The sequence below is a fragment of the Nycticebus coucang genome, chromosome 11 (genome assembly GCF_027406575.1).
Source record: "Nycticebus coucang isolate mNycCou1 chromosome 11, mNycCou1.pri, whole genome shotgun sequence".
In the NCBI taxonomy this organism is placed as follows: domain Eukaryota; kingdom Metazoa; phylum Chordata; class Mammalia; order Primates; family Lorisidae; genus Nycticebus; species Nycticebus coucang.
Window position 1 is genome coordinate 110,257,820 of NC_069790.1, and position 23,695 is coordinate 110,281,514.

The 23,695-nt window shown below is 43.3% G+C and overlaps 2 protein-coding genes and 1 non-coding gene across 10 annotated transcripts in view; all 3 read left to right on the top strand.

The window, feature by feature from the left end:
• The first annotated feature begins 260 nt into the window (after positions 1 to 260).
• TRNAR-CCU (transfer RNA arginine (anticodon CCU)) lies at positions 261 to 333 on the top strand. The gene has a single exon. It is a non-coding gene; the product is annotated as a tRNA-Arg (tRNA).
• A 523-nt stretch (positions 334 to 856) lies between these two features.
• Positions 857 to 5,801, top strand: FMC1 (formation of mitochondrial complex V assembly factor 1 homolog). Of its 2 annotated transcripts, XM_053608517.1 has the most exons (3): positions 1,065 to 1,303; positions 1,431 to 1,485; positions 5,508 to 5,644. In XM_053608517.1, the coding sequence occupies exons 1-3, from the start codon at positions 1,078 to 1,080 to the stop codon at positions 5,599 to 5,601; spliced, it is 375 nt and encodes a 124-aa protein (XP_053464492.1). In that variant the 5' UTR covers positions 1,065 to 1,077; the 3' UTR covers positions 5,602 to 5,644. The 2 variants fall into 2 exon arrangements, with proteins under 2 accessions (XP_053464493.1, XP_053464492.1); XM_053608518.1 differs by lacking the exons at positions 1,065 to 1,303; positions 1,431 to 1,485 and adding an exon at positions 857 to 1,058 and having other exon boundaries at positions 5,508 to 5,801.
• Positions 5,802 to 18,964: 13,163 nt separating this feature from the next.
• Positions 18,965 to 23,695, top strand: part of LUC7L2 (LUC7 like 2, pre-mRNA splicing factor) — a 66,360-nt gene continuing 61,629 nt past the window's right edge. For 3 of the 7 annotated variants that reach the window (XM_053608504.1, XM_053608506.1, XM_053608511.1), the window contains exon 1: positions 18,965 to 19,482. In XM_053608504.1, coding sequence (XP_053464479.1) covers positions 19,422 to 19,482 — 61 coding nt within the window. In that variant the 5' untranslated portion in view covers positions 18,965 to 19,421. Of the gene's footprint in view, positions 19,483 to 22,277; positions 22,529 to 23,695 lie in introns of those variants that run through there. The other 4 variants (XM_053608508.1, XM_053608510.1, XM_053608513.1 and 1 more) reach the window with 4 other exon arrangements.

A 23,695-nucleotide genomic window follows, 5' to 3' on the forward strand; every position in this document is an offset into this window, starting at 1 on the left:
GGGCTACTGCGCAGGCAAGCGCGTGCTCAAAAGCGTGCGCGCACTCGCTTTGAGCCTGGCGCACCGGTGGTATTTGGAGGGTGAAGCATTTGGAGCTGTAACGCAGGCTTGTTTTCTGAACTACAATTCCCAGCAGGCAGCACCCTTTATTTTAGTGCTAGGTGTGGTTTTCCAGGATAGGGTAAAAAGAAACTTAAGAGGCGATGACGTAGTAAAGAGAAAAAAATTTAATACGTTGTTTGAGCGTGTTGTTCGCAGAAGCCCCAGTGGCCTAATGGATAAGGCATTGGCCTCCTAAGCCAGGGATTGTGGGTTCGAGTCCCATCTGGGGTGGAGGAATATTTTTTAACTTAAAAGATTTTTTTTTCTTTCTTACACAATTACAATAAAATCTACCAACTTAGTATCACTTTTTCTAAACGAGGAGCGTGTGTATGTGGTTTTATTAGTTGCTGGAGTGTAATTCTCCAGAATCAGCACATTCCTTGTCCTGCAGGATTTTTGAGAAGTCTGACAATACGTTGAATTTTGATACCCCTTTTGGAAATCATTACAAGGATATCTTCTCAGCGTGTTCTATACCAAATCCACATTCAAGCCCGCCACGCCCCGAGACTCCGCAGGCGGTCGGCGAGCGGCGTCTCGATGACGAGAGCCCTGAGGACCTCCTTTCCCCGCCGCCGGCCTGTCGCAGGTTTTCAGGACCTGGTACTCATTTACATTCGGCCTTCGGTTGCTTTTCTCTTAATTCGGAAGGGCGCCGCTCGGCGTTCGATTAATATGGTTCGGTAAAATAGGGGAGTGAGACATCCCACTGCCCGTTTGTAGAAAAGGGGAGCTGGTCGTCTGGGCCCGACCGTACCATTCTGCTCGTGGGCGCGGGAGGGCGCGCGACGAAACCAGGCGCGGAGGACAGGAAAATGGCGGCCTTAGGGTCACCGGCGCGCACTTTGCGAGGCCTTCTGCGGGAGTTGCGCTACCTGAACACGGCCACCGGCCGACCCTATCGCGACACCGCGGCCTATCGGTACCTCATGAAGGCTTTTCGAACACATCGGGTACGAAAACTATGTCCCGATGCTCCACGTCCCAGGAAGGGAGGAAGAGTGGGGAAGAGCGGGGGTGCGGAAGGCTGAGTCTCCCTTCGGTATCTCCGCGGCCGACCCTCCCTCCGAGCCCTGCTCCAGACCAGACTCAGGCCCCAGGCTCTATACTCCGGCCCACACCCGGGGACCTGCCGAGGCCCGGCGGGCCGCAAAGTCCTCCGGAGGGATGGAGCCGTCCCGAAGGACTTCATTGGCCGGTCTGTGGCCTCTGCGGAGGGAAAGTGGGATGGTGGGAAGGATTGACGGTGGGTTTTGTGAAGGGAGGAACGTCCCGAGACTTTAAGACACGGTATCTATCCAACACTCTCCTTTTTCTTACCCTAGAAGAACTACTCAGAGAAGCAAATTTTGGGGAGCAGAAAAGAAAAACTGTAACAAGGTGGGGAACATTGGGAGCTTGAAGAGCAGAAACTGTTTTACTTTTGTATCCCCTAAAAAAATGGTGCCTTGCAGAGTGGTGCTAGGAACTGTAATGAGGTTGTACCATCAGTTACAGCATTAGCTTGATACATGACCAGGAACCTTTTTACTCCTGTAGCATATAAATCTAAACTTAGGGGAGGCCAGCCCTGGGGGAAATATCGTCCTGAAACCCACAGTTCCATATACCTCTTGGGCAAGAGCCAGTGTAAGATAGTTTCATTTTTTTCAAATGGGGCAGCCGAGACCTGTACAAGGAGACGTAGAACAAACAGCTATTCTAGAACCTAGGTTACTTTGCTCCCAAATAGGATTCTTACAATTAATGCCATTGGCGTTATAAATCTGGCTTGGAAGAAGCTGCAGCCTATCTAAGAAATGGTAAATTGTTGGAGCCCTGTGCTTTAGGAAAGACACTGCAACATGGGAAAAGGGAGACCCATCATTTTGACTGCTGAATTTCTGAGCCATGGAAGTCAGAATGCAAAATCTTAAAAATAGACCTCAGCTAGTTTTAAAATATTAGGGACTGTGTTAGGAACTTGGGCTAAACAAGAAGAATAAGATGCACTTGGGTCATGTCATTTATGCAGCTTACAGTTCACCTCAGGAGCCATATAATAAAGAACTTAGAACAAATACATGCTAAAGGTATAGAGGACAGGGGGCTAAAGGAGTAGGTAGGGAAAGCTTTCAGGAGGAAATTAATTGGGGGACCTTAAGGGTAAATGTAGTTAGCAAGTAAACGGGCTTAGGAAATTTGAAGATCCAAGTATAAAAGCTGCAGAATTGACAGCCCAGAGGGAAGAGGAGTTGGGAAAGATAGAGTCTTAGGTGTGAAGGTGAAGTGAGGAAGAGGAGGTGGTTGGCAGAAATTTAAACTTTATGTAAGTGTAATGGGAGGCCATTCTAAGATTTTTAAGGTGACATGATTACTCTTGAGGCTTGGTAATGGCTCTGAAATTCCTTGGAAATACATACAAAATTCATGCTAAAAATTTTAGAAACAGCACTCTGTGGAATGCATATGAGGATATGGAGTATGGATTTTACTCCCTTCTAGCTTAGACCTAACTCATTGACTCTCCCCATTTTCTCTATCCTTTCCCTAGGGAGACAGGAGAATCTTAACTTTCTTCTTTTGAAAAATGTAGTGTTTAATGTATGGACTCTAGGTGTCCATGGTTCATTTACTGACCCTCGTAACTCCTCTTGACTCAGGCTCAGGTGAATCAAGATCAGTATCTTCCATATTAACCTATAATTCCTGTTTCAAATACTAGAGATTTAGGTTTATATAGTAGAAATGGATGTCACCCATTGTTAATAATACTTGACTTTTATGAGAGTATACTTGGTGGTATACTCTCATAAAATCTTAATTAAGAAGTTAAGGGCGGCGCCTGTGGCTCAGTTGGTAAGGCGCTGGCCCCATATACCGAGGGTGGCGGGTTCAGATCCAGCCCCGGCCGAACTGCAGCCAAAAAGTGGCTGGGCGTTGTGGCGGGCTCCTGTAGTCCCAGCTGCTCGGGAGGCTGAGGCAGGAGAATTGCTTAAGCCCAGGAGTTGAGGTTGCTGTGAGCTGTGTGAGGCCACAGCACTCTGCAGAGAGCCATAAGGTGAGACTCTGTCTCTACCAAAAAAAAAAAAAATTATAAAAAAAAGAAGTTAAATTAAAAAATAAAAAAGGAAATATAAGGGCGGTGCCTGTGGCTCAAGGAGTAGGGCACCAGCCCCATATATCAGAGGTGGTGGGTTCAAACCCAACCCTGGCCAAAAACTGCCAAAAAAAAAAAAGTTAAATTTAGCTGGTTCCAGTGGCTCCATCTGTAATCCTAGCACTTTGGGAGGCCAAGGTGAGAGCATCACTTGAGGCCAGGAGTGAGACCAGCCTGGGCAACATAGTGAGATTCCTGCATCTACAAAAAATAGAAAAATTAGCCAGGTTAAGTGTAGTAGCATGTGCTGTAGTTCCAGCTACTCAGGAAGCTGAGGCAGGAGGATTGCTTGAGCCTAGGAGTTTGAGGTTGTAGTGAGCTATGATCATACCATTGCACTCTAGCCAGAGTGACAAGAGTAAGACTATCTCCAAAAAAAAAAAAAAGGTTGTGCTACATTAACCAGTGTCACAGAAACATAAACTAAAGCAGTCCTTCATTTTTTTGAAAGTTCTGTATTATATTCCTTAGGTGAAATTGATGAGCACTGACCTGATTATAATTCCTGTATCTGCCAGTAACCAACCACTGAATGTTTCTAGGCCTTAGTTTCCATATTTGTAAAATGAAGGAGTTGAAACTAGATGTCTTCTTCCAGTGTTAAAATATAGGAACTTCCATTGGCAGTTGAGTGTCAGCAGAAATTTTTGCAGTTTTTTTTTTTTTAACTGGGGCTGGGTTTGAACCCATCACCTCTGGCATACGGTGCCAACACCCTACTCCTTTGAGCCACAGGCAGAAATTAACTATGAGATTTCTAAACTGTGCCTACTCCATGGCAGATTCCAAAGGCATATTTGGAGTCTGTGTAAATAGTGGCAGCTTTTCCTTTTGTCAGTGTGCAAGCTCTAGTAAGAGCTATGATTAAATTGACAAAAGGCAGTTTGGGGTGAGCATTTGAGTGCCCTGAGATTTTTTATGTCCTCAGTAAGTATTAGTTGTTTATACCCACTGGAGTCTAGGGGCCTTATATACCTTATTCAGTTAGAGTCTTCAAAAGAATAAGGGAGTGAAAGAAGGCAGCTTGTTTATAGAGCAAAAGATTATCAGTGTACTAAAGTGCTGAACAGGAGTAGATCCCTGGAGGCTGGGCGAGGTGGCTCATGCCTGTAAACCTAGTACTCTGGGAGACCCAGGTGAGTAGATGGCTTGAGTTCACAAACTGGAGACCAGTCTCAGCAAGAATGAGATCCCAACTCTAAAAACTAGACGGGCATTGTGGTGGGCATCTGCAGTCCCAGCTACTTGGGAGGCTGAGGCAAGATGGCTTGAGCCTAAAAGTTTGAGGTTACTGTGAGCTGTGATGCCAGGGGACTTTTTTCTTGAAAGAATATTAGAGAATTACATTATCTGTGAGGTATTGAGGCCCATGTTAATTATCTCCCTCTAAAGATGAAAATTTTCTTGTAGGGTGGTACCTGTGGCTCAGTTGGTAAGGCGCCAGCCCCATGTACCAAGGGTGGCGCGTTCAAACCTGGCCCCGGCTGAATTGCAACCAAAAAAATAGCCGGGCGTTGTGGCGGGCGCCTGTAGTCCCAGCTACTCGGGAGACTGAGGCAAGAGAATCACTTAAGCCCAGAAGTTGGAGGTTGCTGTGAGCTGTGTAATGCCATGGCACTCTACCCAGGGCCATAAAGTGAGACTCTGTCTCTACAAAAAAAAAAATTTTTTTTCTTGTAAAGAGAAATTGCGAATCAGGGTACAACAGAATCAAGAAAAAAGTTGAGCAGAGGACAATTACTGTATTAATAAAGTCATGGAAGCTAAAAGAAAAAAACATATAGGGAGGCTGGGTGCGGTAGCTCACACCTGTAATCCTAGCACTTTGGGAGGTTGAGGCCAGTGGATTGCTTGAGTTTATGAGTTTGAGACCAGCTGGAGCAAAAGCGATACCCCCATCTCTACTAAAAGTAGAAAAACTAAGGTAACAATTTCTTGAGCCCAAGAGTTGAGGTGGTTGTGATCCATGATACCATGGCACTCTACCAAGGCTGACAGTTTGAGACCACATCAAAAAGAAAAAAAAAAAAAGGGATATTCAATGATACTCCTTTTAAACATCCTTTGATTAACTGGAAGTCAGCTTTCCTAAGAATTATGGAGTGGTTTTACAAGTGTATTAAGTATACACTTATTCATATTTGTATTTCTTCTGGGCAATTGGCTTTCCCTCTGGAGAATGCTAGTTTATTATTCCTTTCTTTGTGGACCTGTATCTGTTATCTGGGGTGTTAATGGCATTTCTAACTTGTTGCTTCTCCAGGTCACCAGTGAGAAATTATGCAGAGCAAAACATGAGCTTCATTTCCAAGCTGCCACCTATCTCTGCCTCCTGCGCAGCATCCGGGAACACATAGCCCTTCATCAGGAATTTCATGGCAAGGGTGAGCGCTCAGTGGAGGAGTCTGCTGGCTTAGTGGGTCTCGAGTTACCCTGTCAGCCTGGAGGGAAGGGCTGGGAGCCATGAACATGGAGCGTTTCCCCGGATGCTGCATTCATACAAGAATTTAATCATTTCTGCCAATATGTATTTATCATTAAATTTCTTTTTAAATTTTTAGGGTTTTTTTTTGTAATTTTGTTGACTGAATGGTTCTTAGAGGAATTAACTAGAGGTTTCTTCATTACTTTCAGTGAATTCACTGAACTTCTTGTGCTAGCCTTTTGTTTTAATGAATTCATATATTATAAAATAAAAGCAAGCCCTCTTGTCTCACTTCCCTTCCCTCTTCCATCCCCATTGCCAAGTAGTAACCATTACTAACAGTTGATGTGCATCCTTCTAGATATTGCCTATGCATTTATATATAATTACACATAGAAATCTTATTTTAAAAATATACAAATATGTGTTAGGATCCTGAAAGAAATAGATGGCATACTCGAATAGGGTTATTGAGGAGGGTTAAAGGGATATATAAAGATTTGGGCTGATTTGAGGTCAAGATGGTGACCCTAAGGGACTAACAGGATTGGGGAGCTCTTGCCTCCCTAGGCCTGACAAGCCCTGGCCCTCAGATGGAGGAAATGGCCACAGGTCAACTATAGTACACAGGAAGGAAGTTCAGAGAGAGGGGAAGGGAATGAACTCACTGACATCTACTTACTAATCTTGGCAAATGGCTTTTCCTCTTGAATTCCCTAGCTTGGTGAATGGCTCCGCCATGCACTTGACTAATCAAGTAAAAAACTTGGGCTTCATTTGGTATTTTTCTCTCCTCACTCATCACATTCAACCAGTCAGTAATTTCTGCTTCTACTAACTCTAATAGCCTTCTCTTCTCACCCTCTCTGTTTCCACTGACTCTGCCCTAGTTCAAGCACTGATAATCTTTTGGCTGAACCATTAAAAGACTTTCTAAATGGTTCTTTTGCTTTTTTTTTTCTTTTTGCAGTTTTTGGCCAGGGCTGGGTTTGAACCCACCACCTCTGGCATATGGGTCCGGTGCCCTATTCCTTTGAGCCATAGGCGCCACCTGGTCCCTTTGCTTTTAATGTCCTTAATTCGTCAAATAAAAATTATTCTTTTTCTGTAAACTGCCAACACTTCTTTGTTTGTGGCCCTTTATTATATAAATGAGTATGTCAGTTTCTTCTGGTAGATATTATATGTATTATAATTTCTTTTTCCCTAGACTGTAAGGTCTAAAGAGTGAGGACCATGTCTCATTCTTGTGGTTTCCAGAGCACCTTCCACAGTGACATATATGTAGCATGTATTAAAATATTTTTAAAATGGATAGCTCAGGCTTGATGCCTGAGCCTGCTAAACAAACAAAAAAATAGGGCAGCGCCTGTGGCTCAGTTGGTAAGGCGCCGGCCCCATATTCTGAGGGTGGCGGGTTCAAACCCGGCCCCGGCCAAACTGCAACCAAAAAATAGCCGGGCGTTGTGGCGGGCGCCTGTAGTCCCAGCTACTCGGGAGGCTGAGGCAAGAGACTCGCCTAAGCCCAGGAGTTGGAGGTTGCTGTGAGCTGTGTGAGGCCACGGCACTCTACCGAGGGCCATAAAGTGAAACTCTGTCTCTACAAAAAAAAGACAAATAAAAAAAATCTCCAAATGCCATGTTTTTCCTGTAAGAGGTTAACATTAAAATAATAGTATTAAGAGGTCATGTAACCATTTATCCAATTGAACAGATTTAAAAAAGGGAAGTGTTTTGGCTCAGCATCTGTAGCACATTGGTTATGGCACCGGCCACATGCACTGAGGCTGGTGTGTTCAAACCTGGCCTGGCCCTGCTAAACAACAACAACTCAACAAAAAAAAAATAGCCAGGCATTGTGGTGGGCGCCTGTAGTCCCAGCTACTTGGGAGCCTAGGGCAGGAGAATTGCTTAAGCCCAAGAGTTTGAGGTTGCTGTGAGCTGACATTACCGCACTCTCAAGTGAGACATAGACTCTTGTCTCAAAAAAAAAAAACTTTTAATTTTTTTTTTTTTTTATTTATTTATTTATTTTTGGCCGGGGCTGGGTTTGAACCCGCCACCTCCGGCATATGGGACTGGCGCCCTACCCGCTGAGCCACAGGCGCTGCCCAACTTTTAATTTTTTTTAGATTTGTATTAAGATAGTCTACTTTGTAAGAGTTAAGAAAACAAAAGGATAGGTTGATGTTTTGATTTCCTTTGTTGTATACAAAAAATAAATATTTTTCAAGAAAGAGATTTGAGGCAGAATTGCCTAATTGCCTATGGCTTTTAAGTCATACTGATTTTTTCCACCTTTATAATTTACTTGCTGTGTGATCTTGGGCAGGTTGACCAGTGCTTGTTCCATCGTTTATAAAATGGGAATGCCAACAAGGTGGTTGCAATAAATGAGAATGTTTATATAACATATAATGAGTGCCTAAGGAAAAAAAATCTTAACCATTTTCATCTTTTTTATTCTCATTCTTTTTTTTTTTGAGACAGAACCTCAAGCTGTTGCCCTGGGTAGAGTGCTGTGGCGTCATAGCTTACAGCAACCTCCAATTCCTGGGCTTAAACGATTCTCTTGCCTCAGCCTCCCAAGTAGCTGGGACTACTGGTGCCCGCCACAATGCTGGGTTATTTTTTCGTTGTAGTTGTCGTTGTTTGGCAGGCCCAGGCTGGATATGAACCGGCCAGCTGGTGCCTTAGTTGCTTGAGCTACAGGCACTGAGGTGTATTCTCATTCTTTTTATCATGAGCCCATCTCTAAGTCCTACTGCCATGAGGCTTCAGAAGACTAGGCATATTATATCTTATGACTTAAATAATTTGCTCAGGCCATTTCTGTCCATATATAATCAGCCTTTACCTCCTATTAATAGTCATTACTAAGAATCAGCTCAACTCAGTATCAGAAATAGAAATTATTCTAGAACAACTACAGTACATTAGCAGTCAACTTTTCCGTCCTTGGAAGGTCCCAGAACAGAGAATCCTGAGGTTTTGGCCACCTACTATTCTAGGTTTTTTTTTTTTGTTTGTTTTTGAGACAGAGTCTCACTGTGTTCCCCTCAGTAGAGTGCTGTTGCATCATAGTTCACAGCAACCTCTCACTCTTGGGCTCAAGTGATTCTCTTGCCTCAGATTCCCAAGTAGCTGGGACTATAGGCACCCACAATGCCTGACTATTTTTAGAGACAGGGTCTCACTCTTGCTCAGGTTGGTCTCGAACCGGTGAGCTCAGGGCAATCCATCCACCTCAGCCTCCCAGGGTGCTAGGATTGATGTAACATCTAGTTTTTGATGTGACATATTCCTTATCACATTCCTTCACTTTCCTGTCTCTTTTACACTTTCTTTAACTTCAACTGTTCCCTCTCACTGGTCTCTCTTATTAGCATTTAAATATGCTTAAGGACCTTCCTTCTAAAAACTACTCTGCCTCTATCAACTTTTTTAGCTACTACCTTCTCTTGTTTCTCTTTATAAATTGAATGTATTCAGTGACTTGAATAAATTATATTCCCTTGCTATATTTTAAAAACTTGTAAAATAAGCACATCAAAGTAAAATTTATAGATAATATACCAATTTTAAGAGTCCAGGTCAGTGGATTTTGACAAATGAGTGTACATGTGTAATAAACATCTCAGTAAAGCTAAGTAACATTGCCATCACCCCAAAAAGTTCTCTTGTGTCCTTTTGCAGCCAATTCCTTTTCTTCACACCTCATCCAAGGCAATCACTAACCTGCCTTCTATGACCAAAGGTTAGTGTGACCTGTCCTAATATTTTATCCAAATGCTGTCTTATTGTATGCACTCTTCTGAGTCTGCTTTTGCTCAGGATACTGATTTTGAGGTTAGTAAACCACATTGCCTGTGTCCATTTTCTGCACTTACTGCTCATTCACCCTCCGTGTACTTTCTGCCTCTCCCTCTTGCAGGATTACAAATGACCTTCCTTCCGGCCACTAAACCCAGCGAATCCTATTAATTTCTTTTTTTTTTTTTGTAGAGACAGAGTCTCACTTTCTGGCCCTTGGTAGAGTGCCGTGGCCTCACACAGCTCACAGCTCACAGCAACCTCCAACTCCTGGGCTTAAGTGATTCTCTTGCCTCAGCCTCCCGAGTAGCTGGGACTACAGGCACCCGCCACAATGCCCGGCTATTTTTTTTTTGGTTGCAGTTTGGCCAGGCCGGGTTTGAACCCGCCACCCTTGGTATATGGGGCTGGTGCCTTACTGACTGAGCCACAGGCACCGCCCAAATCCTATTAATTTCTTGTTTGTTCTCTAGGAAGCATGTGACATGCACTATTCCCTCCTTTCCCCTTGGCTTTGATGACATCACATTCTTCTGTTTTCTTCTCTCACTCTAGCCATTTGTTTTTAGTTTCCAGTTCTGTGTATCCCTTATATATTGGTGTTCCTCAGGATTCAGACCTAGGCCTTTAACTCACACTCTATGTGCTTTCCCTGGCATGATCCCCTCTACTCCCAAAGGCTTCAGTTATCCTCAATGTGCTGATAATTCCAGTTCAGGGTCCCCCACTCCCAGCCAAACTGAAGACCTGTATGTCCAGCTGCCTGGCAGACAATACCACTTAGATAACTGAGTGTCCAAAATGGAACCTCATCATGTTCCCCTACAATTCCTTCTCAGTTCAATGAAACTTTTGCTTAGCTTCAATAAAGAAATCTCAGGGTTTTTTTTTTTTTTTTTTTGAGACAAAGTCTCACTTAGTCATCCTTGGTAGAGTGCTGTGGCGTCACAGCTCATAGCAGCCTCAAACTCTTAGGTTCAAGTGATTCTCTTGTCTCAGCCTCCCAAGTAGCTGGGACTACAGGTGCCTGCCACAACACCTGGCTGTTTTTTTTAGAGACGGGGTCTTGCTTTTGCTCAGGCTGGTCTCAAACCCATGAACTCCGGCAATCCACTCACCTTGGCCTCTGGGAGTGGTAGCATTACAGGCGTGAGCCACCGTACTGGTCACAAATCTCAGTTATTGAATGATTCCTTTACTTCATATCCTTAGTTAAATAATAATCACTAAATTAGATTCTATCTCCTAAGAATCTCTGTTGCTATTATCCTAGTCTAAACCTCTTACATCTTGCATCTCTTCCCTTAACCACTGCCCTCCCCAATGGTTTCTTTAATTCCAAACTTGCTCTCTCCAATCCATTTTCCACTATGTACAGATCTGATCTGGTCACAGTCCTAATTACAGCCCTTGCCATGCCAAACCTTTTTGGCCTCATCTCTACTGAATGTGACAGTCCAGCCATACAGAAATTCAGTTCTTAGAAGTTGTGATCTTTATTTCAACATTTGGCCATTCCTTAGGCACGGAAAACTCTTTCTTCACTCATACCCGCCGTTCCCTAGCTATTTCACATTCATTCTTCAGGAATTTAAGGTTCAATTTCCCTTTCTCTGTTTTCTTCCTTCAATAAACATTTATGAATGCCTACTATATGTTTGACACTGTCTTAGGTAAACTGTTTCACCCTTAAAAAAAGTAAAAGTGGGCCAGGCACCATGGCTGAAGCCTGTAATCCTAGTACTCTGGGAGTCCGAGGTGGCTGGATTGATTGAATTCAGGAGTTCAAGACCAGCTTGAGCAAAAGCGAGATTCTATCCTTACTAAAATAGAAAAATTAGGCAGACGTGGTGGCGCACACCTGTAGTCCCAGCTACTTGGGAGGCTGAGGCAAAAGGATTGCTTAAACCCATAAGTGTGAGGTTCCTGTGAGCTATGATGATGCCACAGCACTCAACCCAGAACAGACTGCCACGCTGTCTCAAAAAAAAAAAGAATTTTTTTTTTGACTTTTTTTTTTTTTTTTTGGCCGGGGCTGGGTTTGAACCCACCACCTCTGGCATATGGGACCGGTGCCCTACTCCTTGAGCCACAGGCGCCGCCCAAAAAAAAAAAAAGAAGAATTTTTAAAAAAATTCCCCTGTCTTTAATAGACCAATTAACTAGCTCTTTCAGTTTAGGGGTGGCTCTTGCCATTTCTCCTCTCTACAAGCTTCATATATTAATGCATTTCCACTTATTTTCACTAGAATTGAGGATGTTTCTGGCTATAGAGTTCGGTGTCAGGGTGTTAGGGACACAGATACGAACATGTGATAAGAAAAGGATGTTCACATACTAGGGTTATGTAGAGGGCAAAGAAATTTTTGTTGTTTGAAACTAAAGGCAGGCTGATCCAAAGTATATCGATTTTTGTTTTTTTTGAGACAGAGCCTCAAGCTGTCACCCTGGGTAGAGCGCTTTGGCATCACAGCTCACAGCAACTCCTTCAACTCCTGGGCTCAAGCGAGACTCCTGCCTCTGCCTCCCAAGTAGCTGGGACTACAGGCACCCGCCACAATGCCTGGCTATTTTTTTGGTTGCAGCTGTCATTGTTGTTTGGCAGGCCTGGGCTGGAATCAAACCCGCCAACTCAGGTGTATATGTATGGCGCCTTAGCTGCTTGAGACACAGGCGCTGAGCCCAAAGTATATTGTTTTAAATTTTTAATTCATTTGACTAAAAGATATAATTTTCACAGAATTTGAATTTCTAAGGCTATCTTTATTTTTTTTGAGACAGAATCTCAAGCTGTCACCCTGGGTTGAGTACTGAGGCATCATAGCTCACAGCAACCTCCAACTCTTGGGCTCAAGCGATCCTCTTGCCTCAGATTTTTCTATTTTTAGTAGAGACAGGGTCTTGCTTTTTGCTCAGGCTGGTCTCGAACTTGTGAGCTCAAACAATCCACCCACCTTGGTCTTCCAGAGTGCTAGGATTATAGGCGGGAGTCACTGTGCCGGCCTATTTTTTATTTTATTCCTTTTTATTAGACAGAGTCTTACTCTAGCACCCTGAGTAGAGTGCTGTGCCATCATAGCTCACAGCAACCTCGATCTTAGGCCCAAGTGATCATCTTGCCTCAGTTTTTACTATTTTTTTTTTTTTTTGCAGTTTTTGGCTGGGGCTGGGTTTGAACCCACCACCTCTGGCATATGGGGCCAGCGCCCCACCCCTCTGAGCCACAGGCACCACCCAGTTTTTTCTATTTTTAGTAGAGATGGATCTTACTCTTACTCAGGCTGGTTTCATCAGCTCAAGCAATCTACCAGCCTCAGTCTCTCAGAGTGCTAGGATTACAGATGTGAGCCACTGTGCATGGCTACCTTTAATTAAGAGAGACCTTTTTTTTTTTTTGTCTTTTGAGACAGAGTCTCACTATGAGTGCTGTGGTGTCAAAATTCACAGCAATCTCAAACTCTTGGGCTAAAGCTATTCTCTTGCCTCCCAAGTAGCTGGGACTACAGGCATTTGCCACAATGCCCAGCTAAGGAGAGACCGTCTTTTTGTTTTGCAGTTTTTGGCTGGGGCTGGGTTTGAACCCACCATCTCCAGCATATGGGGCCGGCGCCCTACTCCTTTGAGTCACAGGCATCACCCCAGGAGAGACTATCTTAATAAAATTTGATTGTGTATTGATGCCCCAAGAATAACTATAGTATTAATTTTTATTATATAGCCTTTAACCATTTATTACATTAATTTATAAATTGTAACAAATTGAACTCTTTGTTCTGGACAGCTAGCAAAACATATGTTACTTGTACTATTCTAATGTTTATTTTATATATTAAATAGCTGGCCCAGGCCGGGTTTGAACCCACCAGCCTGGGTGTATGTGACTGGGGCCATAACCACTATGTTATAGGTGCCAAGCTGATTAATGCTACTTTATATAATTTCGTTTCCCTCTGAGACCTTGTTCCTGAAGAATGGTTATCATTGCTAAAATATAGACTCAGACATAGTCTTATTTTTCAGATAAGATTAATATATAACTACATTTTAAAAATGGAGAAAATTTGCAAGCAGAACAAATTTTCGATTCTGTTAATGTCAGTCCATTGAAGATAACTGAAAAAAAATAGTAGATAAAATATTTTTTAAAATTCTCCTTAAAATCATTGAAGAGCTAACAGTAGTGGGGAAATAGCAGGCCAAAACTTTGGAAAAGACAACCAAGAAAAGGGTAGCACACAAAGGCACATTTCTGGCTTAAGGGTATTTGCTAATTTTGTAGAAATATCTTCAGTACTGAAACTGAGCTGTGCTTTGAGTGGACCTGTACAATTGGGAGACAAAAAGCAACACACTCATTAAGGTAGGGACTCTTATTAAACCACACACAACCACTTCAAATTAGAGCCCAAAGTTCACTTTCAAGTGTGAGTTGGAAATAAAAAAACTTCCTTGCCAGACTTTCAGTCCATATTTTTATCTTTTGACGGTCAAGATAAACTGAGGCCTTGGGTGTGTATCTTGGTAGTTCTTGTAGTCAAAAATGTCTTCAATTACTTAACTGAAAAATGAAAATCCTCTCTGGAGGAAGATAACATTATATCCTGACTTAGGACATACATTATTCCTATACATATTTTTTCAAACACATATTCAGATAACCAGACACATAAGAAAACAAGACTTCATATGTGAGGACCAGCAGAAATGACAGACAACAGGAACAGACCACAAAAATCTTCAGATACTAGAACTGGCAAACTCAAATTATAAGAGTTGTTCACTAAGGTCAAAGAAATAGCCAACCTTAGAAATTTCATCAGGGAATCAAAGTATAAAGTGATATAGCAGATTAGAAAAAGAACCCAATACAAATTCTAGAACTGAAAAATGAAGAATTCAACTTATATAATTTAACAGCAGATTAGATACAGCTGAAGGGAGATTGGTGAATTATAAAATTTGTCAGAAAAAAATACCAAGGCAGCAGCTTTGGAAGGCAGGTAGAAGGCCGGATGCTTTTGGTGGCTCACACCTGCAATCCTAGCACTCAGGAAACTGAGGCAGGTGGATTGCCTGAGCTCACAGATTCAAGATCAGCCTGAGCCAGAGCAAGACCCCATCTCTTAAAATAGCCAGGCGTTGTGTCAGGCACCTGTAGTCCCAGCTACTCGGGAGGGTGAGACGAGAATCACTTGAGCCCAAGAATTTGAGGTTGCTGTGAGCTGTGACACCAGCGCACTCTACCAATGGTGACAAGTGAGACTCTGTCTCAAAGAAAAAAGAAGACAGGCAGAAAGAAAATCAAGAGTAAAGAGAGAAAATACAGTGAAAACTATATAATATACATGTATTTAAAGGTTCAGAAATTGATGCAAGAGATAATATCTGAAGAGATAACAGCTGAGAATTTCCCAAACTGATGAAAGATGTTCATGGATTCTCCATGAATGAATGAATGCTCATTGCTCAATGAGCTCCTAGGAGAATAAAAATAAACTCACACCCAGATACATCATAGCAAATTTGCAGAAAACCAAAGTCCAAAAGAGCACAATTTTAAGTTAGTGACCTTCAAAGGAGTAACAGACTGAGAAATGACTTCTCAGGAGAAATGGAAAGTAAAAGGCCAGATAGAATCTATGTGCTAAAAGAAAATAACTTTTAACTTAGAAGTCTATAAAAATATCAATCTAGAATTAAAGCAAAATAAAAACCTTATCGGTTAAGTAAAAATGAGAAAAGCCCCCACCAGCAGGCCAACAAACTCTGAAGTTGGGAAGGCAAACTTAAGAGCCAGATAATAAATATTTATGTGGTGTAGGCCTTATAGTATGGTATCTGTCACCATTCAATGCTGCTTTTGTAAGGCAAAAGCAACCAAAGGCAGTATGTAAATCTCTGAGCCTGGAAGTATTCCAGTGAAACTTTTGGGTTTTTTTTTTTTGAGACAGTCTCATTCTGTTGCCCTGAATAGAGTGCTGTGGTGTCATCATAGCACACTACAACCTTTGAGTTCAGGTGATCCCCCTGCCTCAGTCTCCTAAGGAGCTGGGAGTACAGGTGTTCACCACTATGCCCAGCTAAGTTTTTCTATTTTTGGTAGAGATGGGGGTCTTCCTTTTGCTCTGGCTGGTCTTGAACTCCTGGCCTCAAGTGATCCTCCTGCCCCAGCCTCCCAGAGTGCTGGGATTATAGGTGTGAACCACCCTGCCCAGCCCTCCAGAGAAAGTTTATTAAAAAAAACTGGTAGTGGGCTGGATTTCACCTCTTGACTGTAATTTACCGACTGCTGTGTCCTGAAAGATAAAGTTCAGACAAAAGGCACATGATCCCAGATGGAAAGGCAGAAATTTAAAAAAGAATGAAGAGGCTCGGCACCTGTGGCTCAACTGGCTAAGGTGCCAGCCACATACACCTGAGCTTGCGGGTTGGAATCCAGCTGGGGCTGCCAAACAACAATGACAGCTGCAACCAAAAAATAGCCAGGCATTGTGGTGGATGCCTGTAGTCCCAGCTACTTGGGAGGCAAGGCAGGAAACTTGCTTGAGCCCAGGAGTTGGAGGTTGCTGTGAGCTGTGATGCCACAGCACTCTACCCAGGGTGATAGCTTGCGGCTCTGTCTCAAAAAAAAAAAAAGAATGAAGAGTAAAGTGGTAAATAAATGAATACAGATTATATATGACTTGGTCTTAAAAACAAAACATCTGGTAACAAGAACATATAACTTGGGCGGCGCCTGTGGCTCAGTGAGTAGGGCGCTGGACCCATATACCGGAGGTGGCCGGTTCAAACCCCGCCCTGGTCAAAAACTGCACACACACACACACACACACACAGCATATAACTTGGGATTAAGAGGTACATGGAATTAGTGTTCTAGTTTCCTTATATTATCTCCCTGGAGGGAGTACAACTGTCTTGAATAAATGAGACTTGGATATCTTAAGAGGTAACTACTAAAAGAATAAAATATAAAATTTCCAAACTAGTAGAGGAAAATGGGATAATGAAAAATAAGGAGAGAAAATTAAACAGGAAACAGGTGAGACAAATAGACAAAAATAAGCTTTAAACTCAATTACGTGAATACAAATGATTAGCTGTTTGAATTAAAAGTCAATGAATATCAGACTACTTTAAAAAACCCAATTACATGTTGTTTGATACACCTAAAACATAAGCAAATAGAAAGGCAGAAAGTAAAAGTTAAGAACTAAAATCTCTTCAGTAAAACATAATCCTTTAACATTTTAGTTAATTTTTTAAAAAGATACTGTTTTTCAGGATTAGATCATACTGTATATATATAACAGCGCATCCCTTTAGGACATAATATATCGTGCATTTTTCTATTATAGTAAATCAGTATTCAAAGGATGATTTTTTTTCTTTTGAGATAAAAGTCTCACTATGTCGCCCTTGGTAGAGTACCGTAGCGTCACAACTCACAGCAACTTCAAACTCTTGGGCTTAAGCTATTGTCTTGCCTCAGCCTTCCAAGTAGCTGGGACTACAGGCGCCCGCCACAACGCCCGGTTATTTTTTTGTTGCATATGTCATTGTTGTTTAGCTGGCCCGGACCGAGTTCGAACCCGCCACCCTTGGTGTATGCAGCTGGCGCTGTAACCACTGCTAAGGGCGCCGAGCCAAAGGATAATATTCTTACTAATTGGGGTTGTTTGGAATTTTGAGTTCTTCGAATAAAATCAGGGAAACTATTTTGCCAATTTAAAAATCTAAAATTTTTCTTGGCCCGGGCGGTGCCTGTGGCTCAGTGAGTAGGGCGCGGGCCCCATATACCGAGGGTGGCGGGTTCAAACCCAGCCCCAGCCAAACTGCAACAGAAAAATAGCCGGGCGTTGTGGCGGGCGCCTGTAGTCCCAGCTGCTCGGGAGGCTGAGGCAAGAGAATCACGTAAGCCCAAGAGCTGGAGGTTGCTGTGAGCCGTGTGACGCCACGGCACTCTACCAAGGGCAGTAAAGTGACACTCTTGTCTCTACGAAAAAAAAAAATGTTCTTGGCCCAATATGCATTTAAAGAATCTTGGGGCCAGGTGCAGTGGCTTACACCTGTAACTTCAGCACTCCACTCTGGGAGGCCCAGGGTGGTGGACTGCTTGAGCTCAGAGTCAAGACCAGCCTGAGCAAGAGCGAGACCCGTCTCTGTTAAAAATAGAAAAACTAGCCAGGCGTGTTGGTGCATGCCTGTAGTCCCAGATACTCCAGAGGCTGAGTCAGGAGGATCACTTGAGCCCAAGAGTTTGAGGTTGCTGTAAGCTAGGCTGCTGCCAGGGCACGATAGCCTGTAGCAACAGAGTGAGATTCTGTCTCAGGGAAAAAAAAAGTAATCTTGGAACTATGCGATTTCATGTTTTTTTTTTTTTATTGATTCTGCTATTAAATTAGAAGTTCTAAGTGATGCACATATAATTTTAACAAAACAAAAAAAGAATTTTTACCAGTATTTTCTTTCAAAGTATCTTGCAAGCACCTATATTTCATCTTAAAGATAATTGGCGACCAAGGTTTTGTTTTTATTTATTTTTTGAGACAGGTCTCTCTCTGTTCCTGCCCCTGCTGAGTACACTGCATCCTCCATCTCCTGGGCTCAAGCGATTCTCCTGTTTAAGCCTCCGAGTAGCTGGGACTACAAGTACCCGCCACTCCGCCCGGCTGTTTGTATTTTTTGTAGAGACGGGGTCTCACCATATTGCTCAGGTTGGTCTCCAACTCTGGCCCTCCCAAAGCACTAGGATCACAGGGCGAGTCACCCCGCTAGCCCTAGGTTTTTTTTGAACACCAACCGGGCCACAGCAAGTTAAGCTTTCTTATGCTGATACACTTCTCTACAAGATCGCCTCCATTTACTGCTTAATTTTTAGTTTCAAAGTTAGAGCGACAACTCTTCGCTATGGTAAAGATTATCCTAATAGGTTGGAGAGCCTGTTTCCTAATGTACTGATTTCAGGTGTTATTTACTTGACGTCAAAATGCCAGTTCCGGAGCCTTAAAGGTCTGTGAGCACAGATGCAGAACAGGACCCAGACGTCTGTAATCCGGGGCTGCTTCTGCTGAGGGAAAGGAGCCGTGAGAAAAAGGCAGACTCCGCACGATTCTGGGTTGGCCACTGAAACCGAGATTATCGGCCGGAGGAGCATTCGTCAGGAACCGTGGCTACTAGACTGCTAAATTCAGTCGAACCGGCGACAGAGAAGGGGGTCTCACCATATTGCTCAGGTTAGTCTCCAACTCTGGCCTCCCAAAGTGCCTACTTACTTTCGACTCGGACTAACCCTCCGGCACTTTTTGCTAATTGGGGTCTGGCTAGCCAGCACACCAGGCCCCGCAGCCCTAGCTGGGAGCATGAGGTTTGGCGCTTGCGGGGAGGTACCGCTGGGGAGTCGGTTAAGGAACTCGAATCTCGCGAGATGTGGGGGAAAAGGGGCGGGAGGTGCTCGCGTGCACGCGCCCGAGAGCCGTTAGGGTGGACCTCCTCCCGGGCGGGGCGGGTGGAGCGAATACTGTTGGACGCCAGTTGGTGGAGCCCCCGCGGGAAACGACTAAGCGCGAGGAGCGTGCGCGCTCCCGTCGCGGCGACGGTGGCGGCGAGCAGCGTCAGAGCTCCGAGGGGGGGTTGACGGCTTCTGGCGGGTAGCGGTGTTAGAGGCGAGAGCTTGCTTAGCCCGTGTCGCTGTGTCCCAGGAACTGGACGGATAGGGCACGAGGGTCGCTTTCGGGGGCTGTCGTCTTCCACGTACACGTCGTGAGGAGCGCAGCCCGGACTCTACAGCCAGCCCTCCGGCTTTTCCGCACGTCTCGAGGCGGCGGCGGCGGCCACCGAGACAGCATCGCACCTCCCCCCACCCTTTCCCCTCATCCCCCCGCCCCGAAGGGCCCGGTCTGCGCCCCACCCCCGCCGTCCGTCCGCTACGCCGCCGCCATGTCGGCGCAGGCCCAGATGCGCGCGATGCTGGACCAGCTGATGGGCACCTCCCGGGACGGTAAGTCGCTGCTGGGGCCCTGGGGGTGGGGGAGGGGAAGCAGAGGGAGACGGGAAGGGAGTCCGAGAGCGCACCTGGGCGCGCGTGTGTGGCTTGAGTAAGGGGCTCCCAGATTGGTAACACGAGGTCCCCGGCCCTCATACTATCCAATCAGGGCTTGGGAGGCGGTGACTGTGCGGATTGGCGGGAACTGCTGCCAATAGGGTGAGGCAGGGCCTGGAGGCAGAAAGGAGAGTTTGTGCTTTTAGCGTTGACTTGGCTGAGAGTGAAGAGTCTCTTGCGTAGTCGGGCGGCCCGTTTTGTTGCTGATTAGGTACCTGTGGACCGCTAAACCTCCACCCCCTGGTCTAATTCTATTACCCAGAGTTTTGACGACATTCTTCGCCGCCGTCCTCTAAAATATTCGGAGAGAAGCTTCCCCTACTTCCTCTTGGGTCTAGAGGAAACCTTTTCTACCAACCCAGTCCCAGAGATGCACCATCGAGCCCCACAGAAGCAACCATTTTTATGGAAAATCTGACCCAAACCATGGTTTCTTGCAGTGGGTGTGTTTGGCCCCATTTTGTGAAAAGAAAAATGCCAATGGCCTGTTTTTCCGAGAGACCTCCATTTTGTTAGACAATTTAATAGAGGCTTTGTTCCGTAAATATTGACAAATCTTGCATGTGCCCCCATAGAGCCATTTTGAAAATTTGGTGCCCAGCGAAGTAGAATTGAGGGAAATAAAGATCCTTTTGGGCGTTCAGGTTAGAATCTGTATAGAAAGACTCTAAGTGCTGGATTATCCTTTTGTTATAAAGAGAATCTCTAAATGATAAAATACTGCTTTTTTGGTGATGATAATTATGTACTCTTTGAAATTCAACTGATATCCACGCAAATATGGAAGAAAGACCTAGTTCAGTACTTTCTCTCTTAAAAACAATGCCGAGTCCTTGCTAGTTTTTATATGTCGCTTGTTTAGGCAAATAGTGTTTTAGCCATTTAAATGCGTTTTTTTTTTTTTTCTGACAAGTTACTTAAATTGTTTGGCTTAAGAGATAAGGCACTTCTCACATTGAGTTTTTAACAATTGCTCTTATAATTTACTTGAGTGCTTTGCAGCAAAATATGTGAGTAGACAGAAAACTATCGCATTCAAATCGTTTTTGCAACGACTATTTAGAATGGCTTTTTAGTGTTCACAGTTCAGTTTTTATAAAGACCCACTTGGGAACTTTTCTTCATAGATCATACAGACAGGTGGTTGTAGGTGGCAAATCTAATTGTGGTTATATAGAAAGGATGGAGAAATTGGAAAGGAAATGAGTTTTATCTGCAAGCAAACCCTTGGAAGTTAACATTAACTTAAAATGCCATTGGAAAAACTTAAGTTATAATTTCTCATGTTTAGATAACAATGGTTACTTTATAACTTTAGCATGTTTTAACATTGCTCCTTTTCAAATATGAGAGGGTATTGGGAACATTCTTCATCAGATATATATATATATATATAAGAATAATCTTCGTAATAAAATATAGTGATCATTTAAGGCTTTACATGATTCTTTTAATCCCTGATGTATATCATTTTTGGTTATCTTCTGCGTGGATTGGATTTCCTCATTTTACTGGGAGGGAAGTCGGATCAAGCTAACCATTACTGATAAGTTTCTGAACTAAGCAGCCTGTCTTAATATTGCAAAGCTAAATTAAAAAAAAATATGTTTGTGTGTAGTCAGCAGAAATATGGATTTCTTAAAATCCACTCTGTATATATATTTTTATGTATCTGTTGGGGATTTTTTGTTTTTAGACTTACAGGATTTATGAATGAACTCGTAATTACGAGTCCATGATATTAATTAGTTGAAATGATTGGGTTTTCACTGCTGTATTGGGTCAGAAGTGAGAAAGCTACTACTTTCAAGGAAAAGAATTGAATTTTTGTAAGATATCCAAATTAGTTGTTTTTATATGTGAAAGATAAGAATCAGAACATTCTTTTCCTTCTTACCAGATAATTTAATGAGTTTACATATTTTATTTTATGATTTAGGACCTTTAAATAATTAGGATTGTTCTTTTTTAGCATACAGTCAACTTCAAGTTATCCAGGGATAGGGGAACATGGATACCTCCTCTGAATAACACCATGTAATTTGAAACCATATAATGGGAAGCCTTGTATTGGACACATGAACAGCTTATGGGAACGCTGTTGGGTGTCTTTTGCACTAAGAGGTGGAAATGGGGATCCAGGAGGTGGGAAAGAGGTGGAAAAGGTAGGTGGGAGGGTATTTAAGGCAGCTCTGCCCTTTGTTAAATTCTAGAGACTAACTATAAAGCAACGGCTCTCTTTTTGGGTAGTGGGTTCAAGGTGGCATGACTCCCTCAATCCCTGCTGTCCTATCTTAAAAGAATCTGAGGTGGCTCAGAGTCCTGATGCTCTGGGAGAATATTGCTCCCCCTTCCCCCTTCCCAGCTGTTTTTAATTAGTTCCTTTGAGGTCTGTTAAAGTATCATTTAGATTACCTAAACTTTACTAGAATCTTTAGGAACAGGAATTTTGGTAGCAGGGAAATGGAGAGGTAATTTTGGATCATTGGGCACTTCAAGAGAGGACAGACCTGGGTGAGTGGTGGAAACGGGGGGCTTTGGACAACTAGAGGGCAGCATGATGGCGCTGGGAGGCTGGGCATGGGATGACCCGGAGGTGGGAGAGGAATGCATAAGGGAGGTGGGAGGGCCAAAGACAAACTTTGCCTTCTTTGCAATTTTGCCTAGGGCCCTGGTGGTGGCAACCGCCTGTGTGCCACTGAAAATCGTGCCGATGCCTGGCATACTGCATAAATGGAAGCAGGGTACCGCGTGAGTTGAAACATTGGTCACACTATATAAAGTTTGTATATGTGAATCAGTGTAACTCATACCCATATTACTGGGGGTCTGACTGTATTTGGATTTTTCTGATAAGGCATCATGGGCTAAGGAAAAGAGCACTGGGCTGAGACTCAGGAGACCTGGTTTCTAGCCCCAGCTGTACCTCTATTTGTAACCTTGGGTAAGTCACTTAACCTTTTTTGCCTCAAGTTAAGTCTATGATTTGTTACACGGGAAACCAAATAATTACCTATGTTATACTAAAAAAATGTTGAAAATAAATAATTTTAAGTTCTTTTAGAAAGGAGAAACTATAAGTAGATATTAATACTAATATATTACTTTATCTCAAATTTATGAGTCATTACGTTTTGTAAATACCTTTCTGTTTTAGTTAGCATTTATAGAAGGGAGAGGAGCAATTTATTTTCCCTGAACATATTCCATTTGAAAGCAAGGAAGAGCTGCAAAGAAACAGTTTGAGAATTGTGTTATGTGACAGTTGGAAGAACCCAAGTCCTCACCCAGACTCTGGTCATTTTTGTTGGGTTGGAGTAATAGCAAGTGTCCCTAGCTGAAGCCCTTTTGCCAACAAATACAGTTTGGTTATAAGTTATCTTTGATCCTGATCCCAGGGAGGCCTGGGAAGGTGTAAGGGATAGGAATTAAATAAATTGAGGGTGTAGATTTAGATTACATCATAAATTTAGAAATTAGGAAAGTTACAGAAGGTAGTTTTGAGGGTTCCCTCTCTCTTAATTGCTTATACCTTTAAATGGGAGTGGAGACCATCTTTGAAAGGTTAAAATAAGGGCGGCGCCTGTGGCTCAGTGAGTAGGGTACCGGCCCCATATACCGAGGGTGGCAGGTTCAAACCCAGCCCCGGCCAAATTGCAACAAAAAAATAGCCGGGCGTTGTGGCGGGCGCCTGTAGTCCCAGCTACTCGGGAGGCTGAGGCAAGAGAATCGCGTAAGCCCAAGAGTTAGAGGTTGCTGTGAGCCGTGTAACGCCACGGCACTCTACTGAGGGCCGTACAGTGAGACTCTGTCTCTACAAAAAAAAAAAAAAAGAAAGGTTAAAATAGACCAGAAATGGCAGCCTGCCCTCAAAAACAAACAGTAGACTAAGAATGTAATACAGAACAGAATTTTATAGCATCTTAGTTGTCCTTTATGGTTAAGGAATGTTTGGGGCAAGTTAAAGCTTTCAGAAGATTTTAGCTATTTTTGATAATTCTAATTTTATGATGTACTTCCTCAGTTAATAGAGTATGTTAGTCATAATACTTCTGCTGATCAATTATATTGTGCAGTAATTATAGTTTATGCCATGTAAAATTGAAAGGAT

What these genes read in the sequence shown, in the direction of transcription:
- FMC1 (XM_053608517.1), top strand. Translation starts at nt 1,078, where the DNA reads ATGCTCCACGTCCCAGGAAGGGAGGAAGAGTGGGGAAGAGCGGGGGTG. An exon ending in CCGAAGGACTTCATTGGCCG is followed by an intron (nt 1,304 to 1,430) that starts GTCTGTGGCCTC and finishes TTCTTACCCTAG; the next exon opens with AAGAACTACTCAGAGAAGCA. An exon ending in AAAAGAAAAACTGTAACAAG is followed by an intron (nt 1,486 to 5,507) that starts GTGGGGAACATT and finishes TTGCTTCTCCAG; the next exon opens with GTCACCAGTGAGAAATTATG.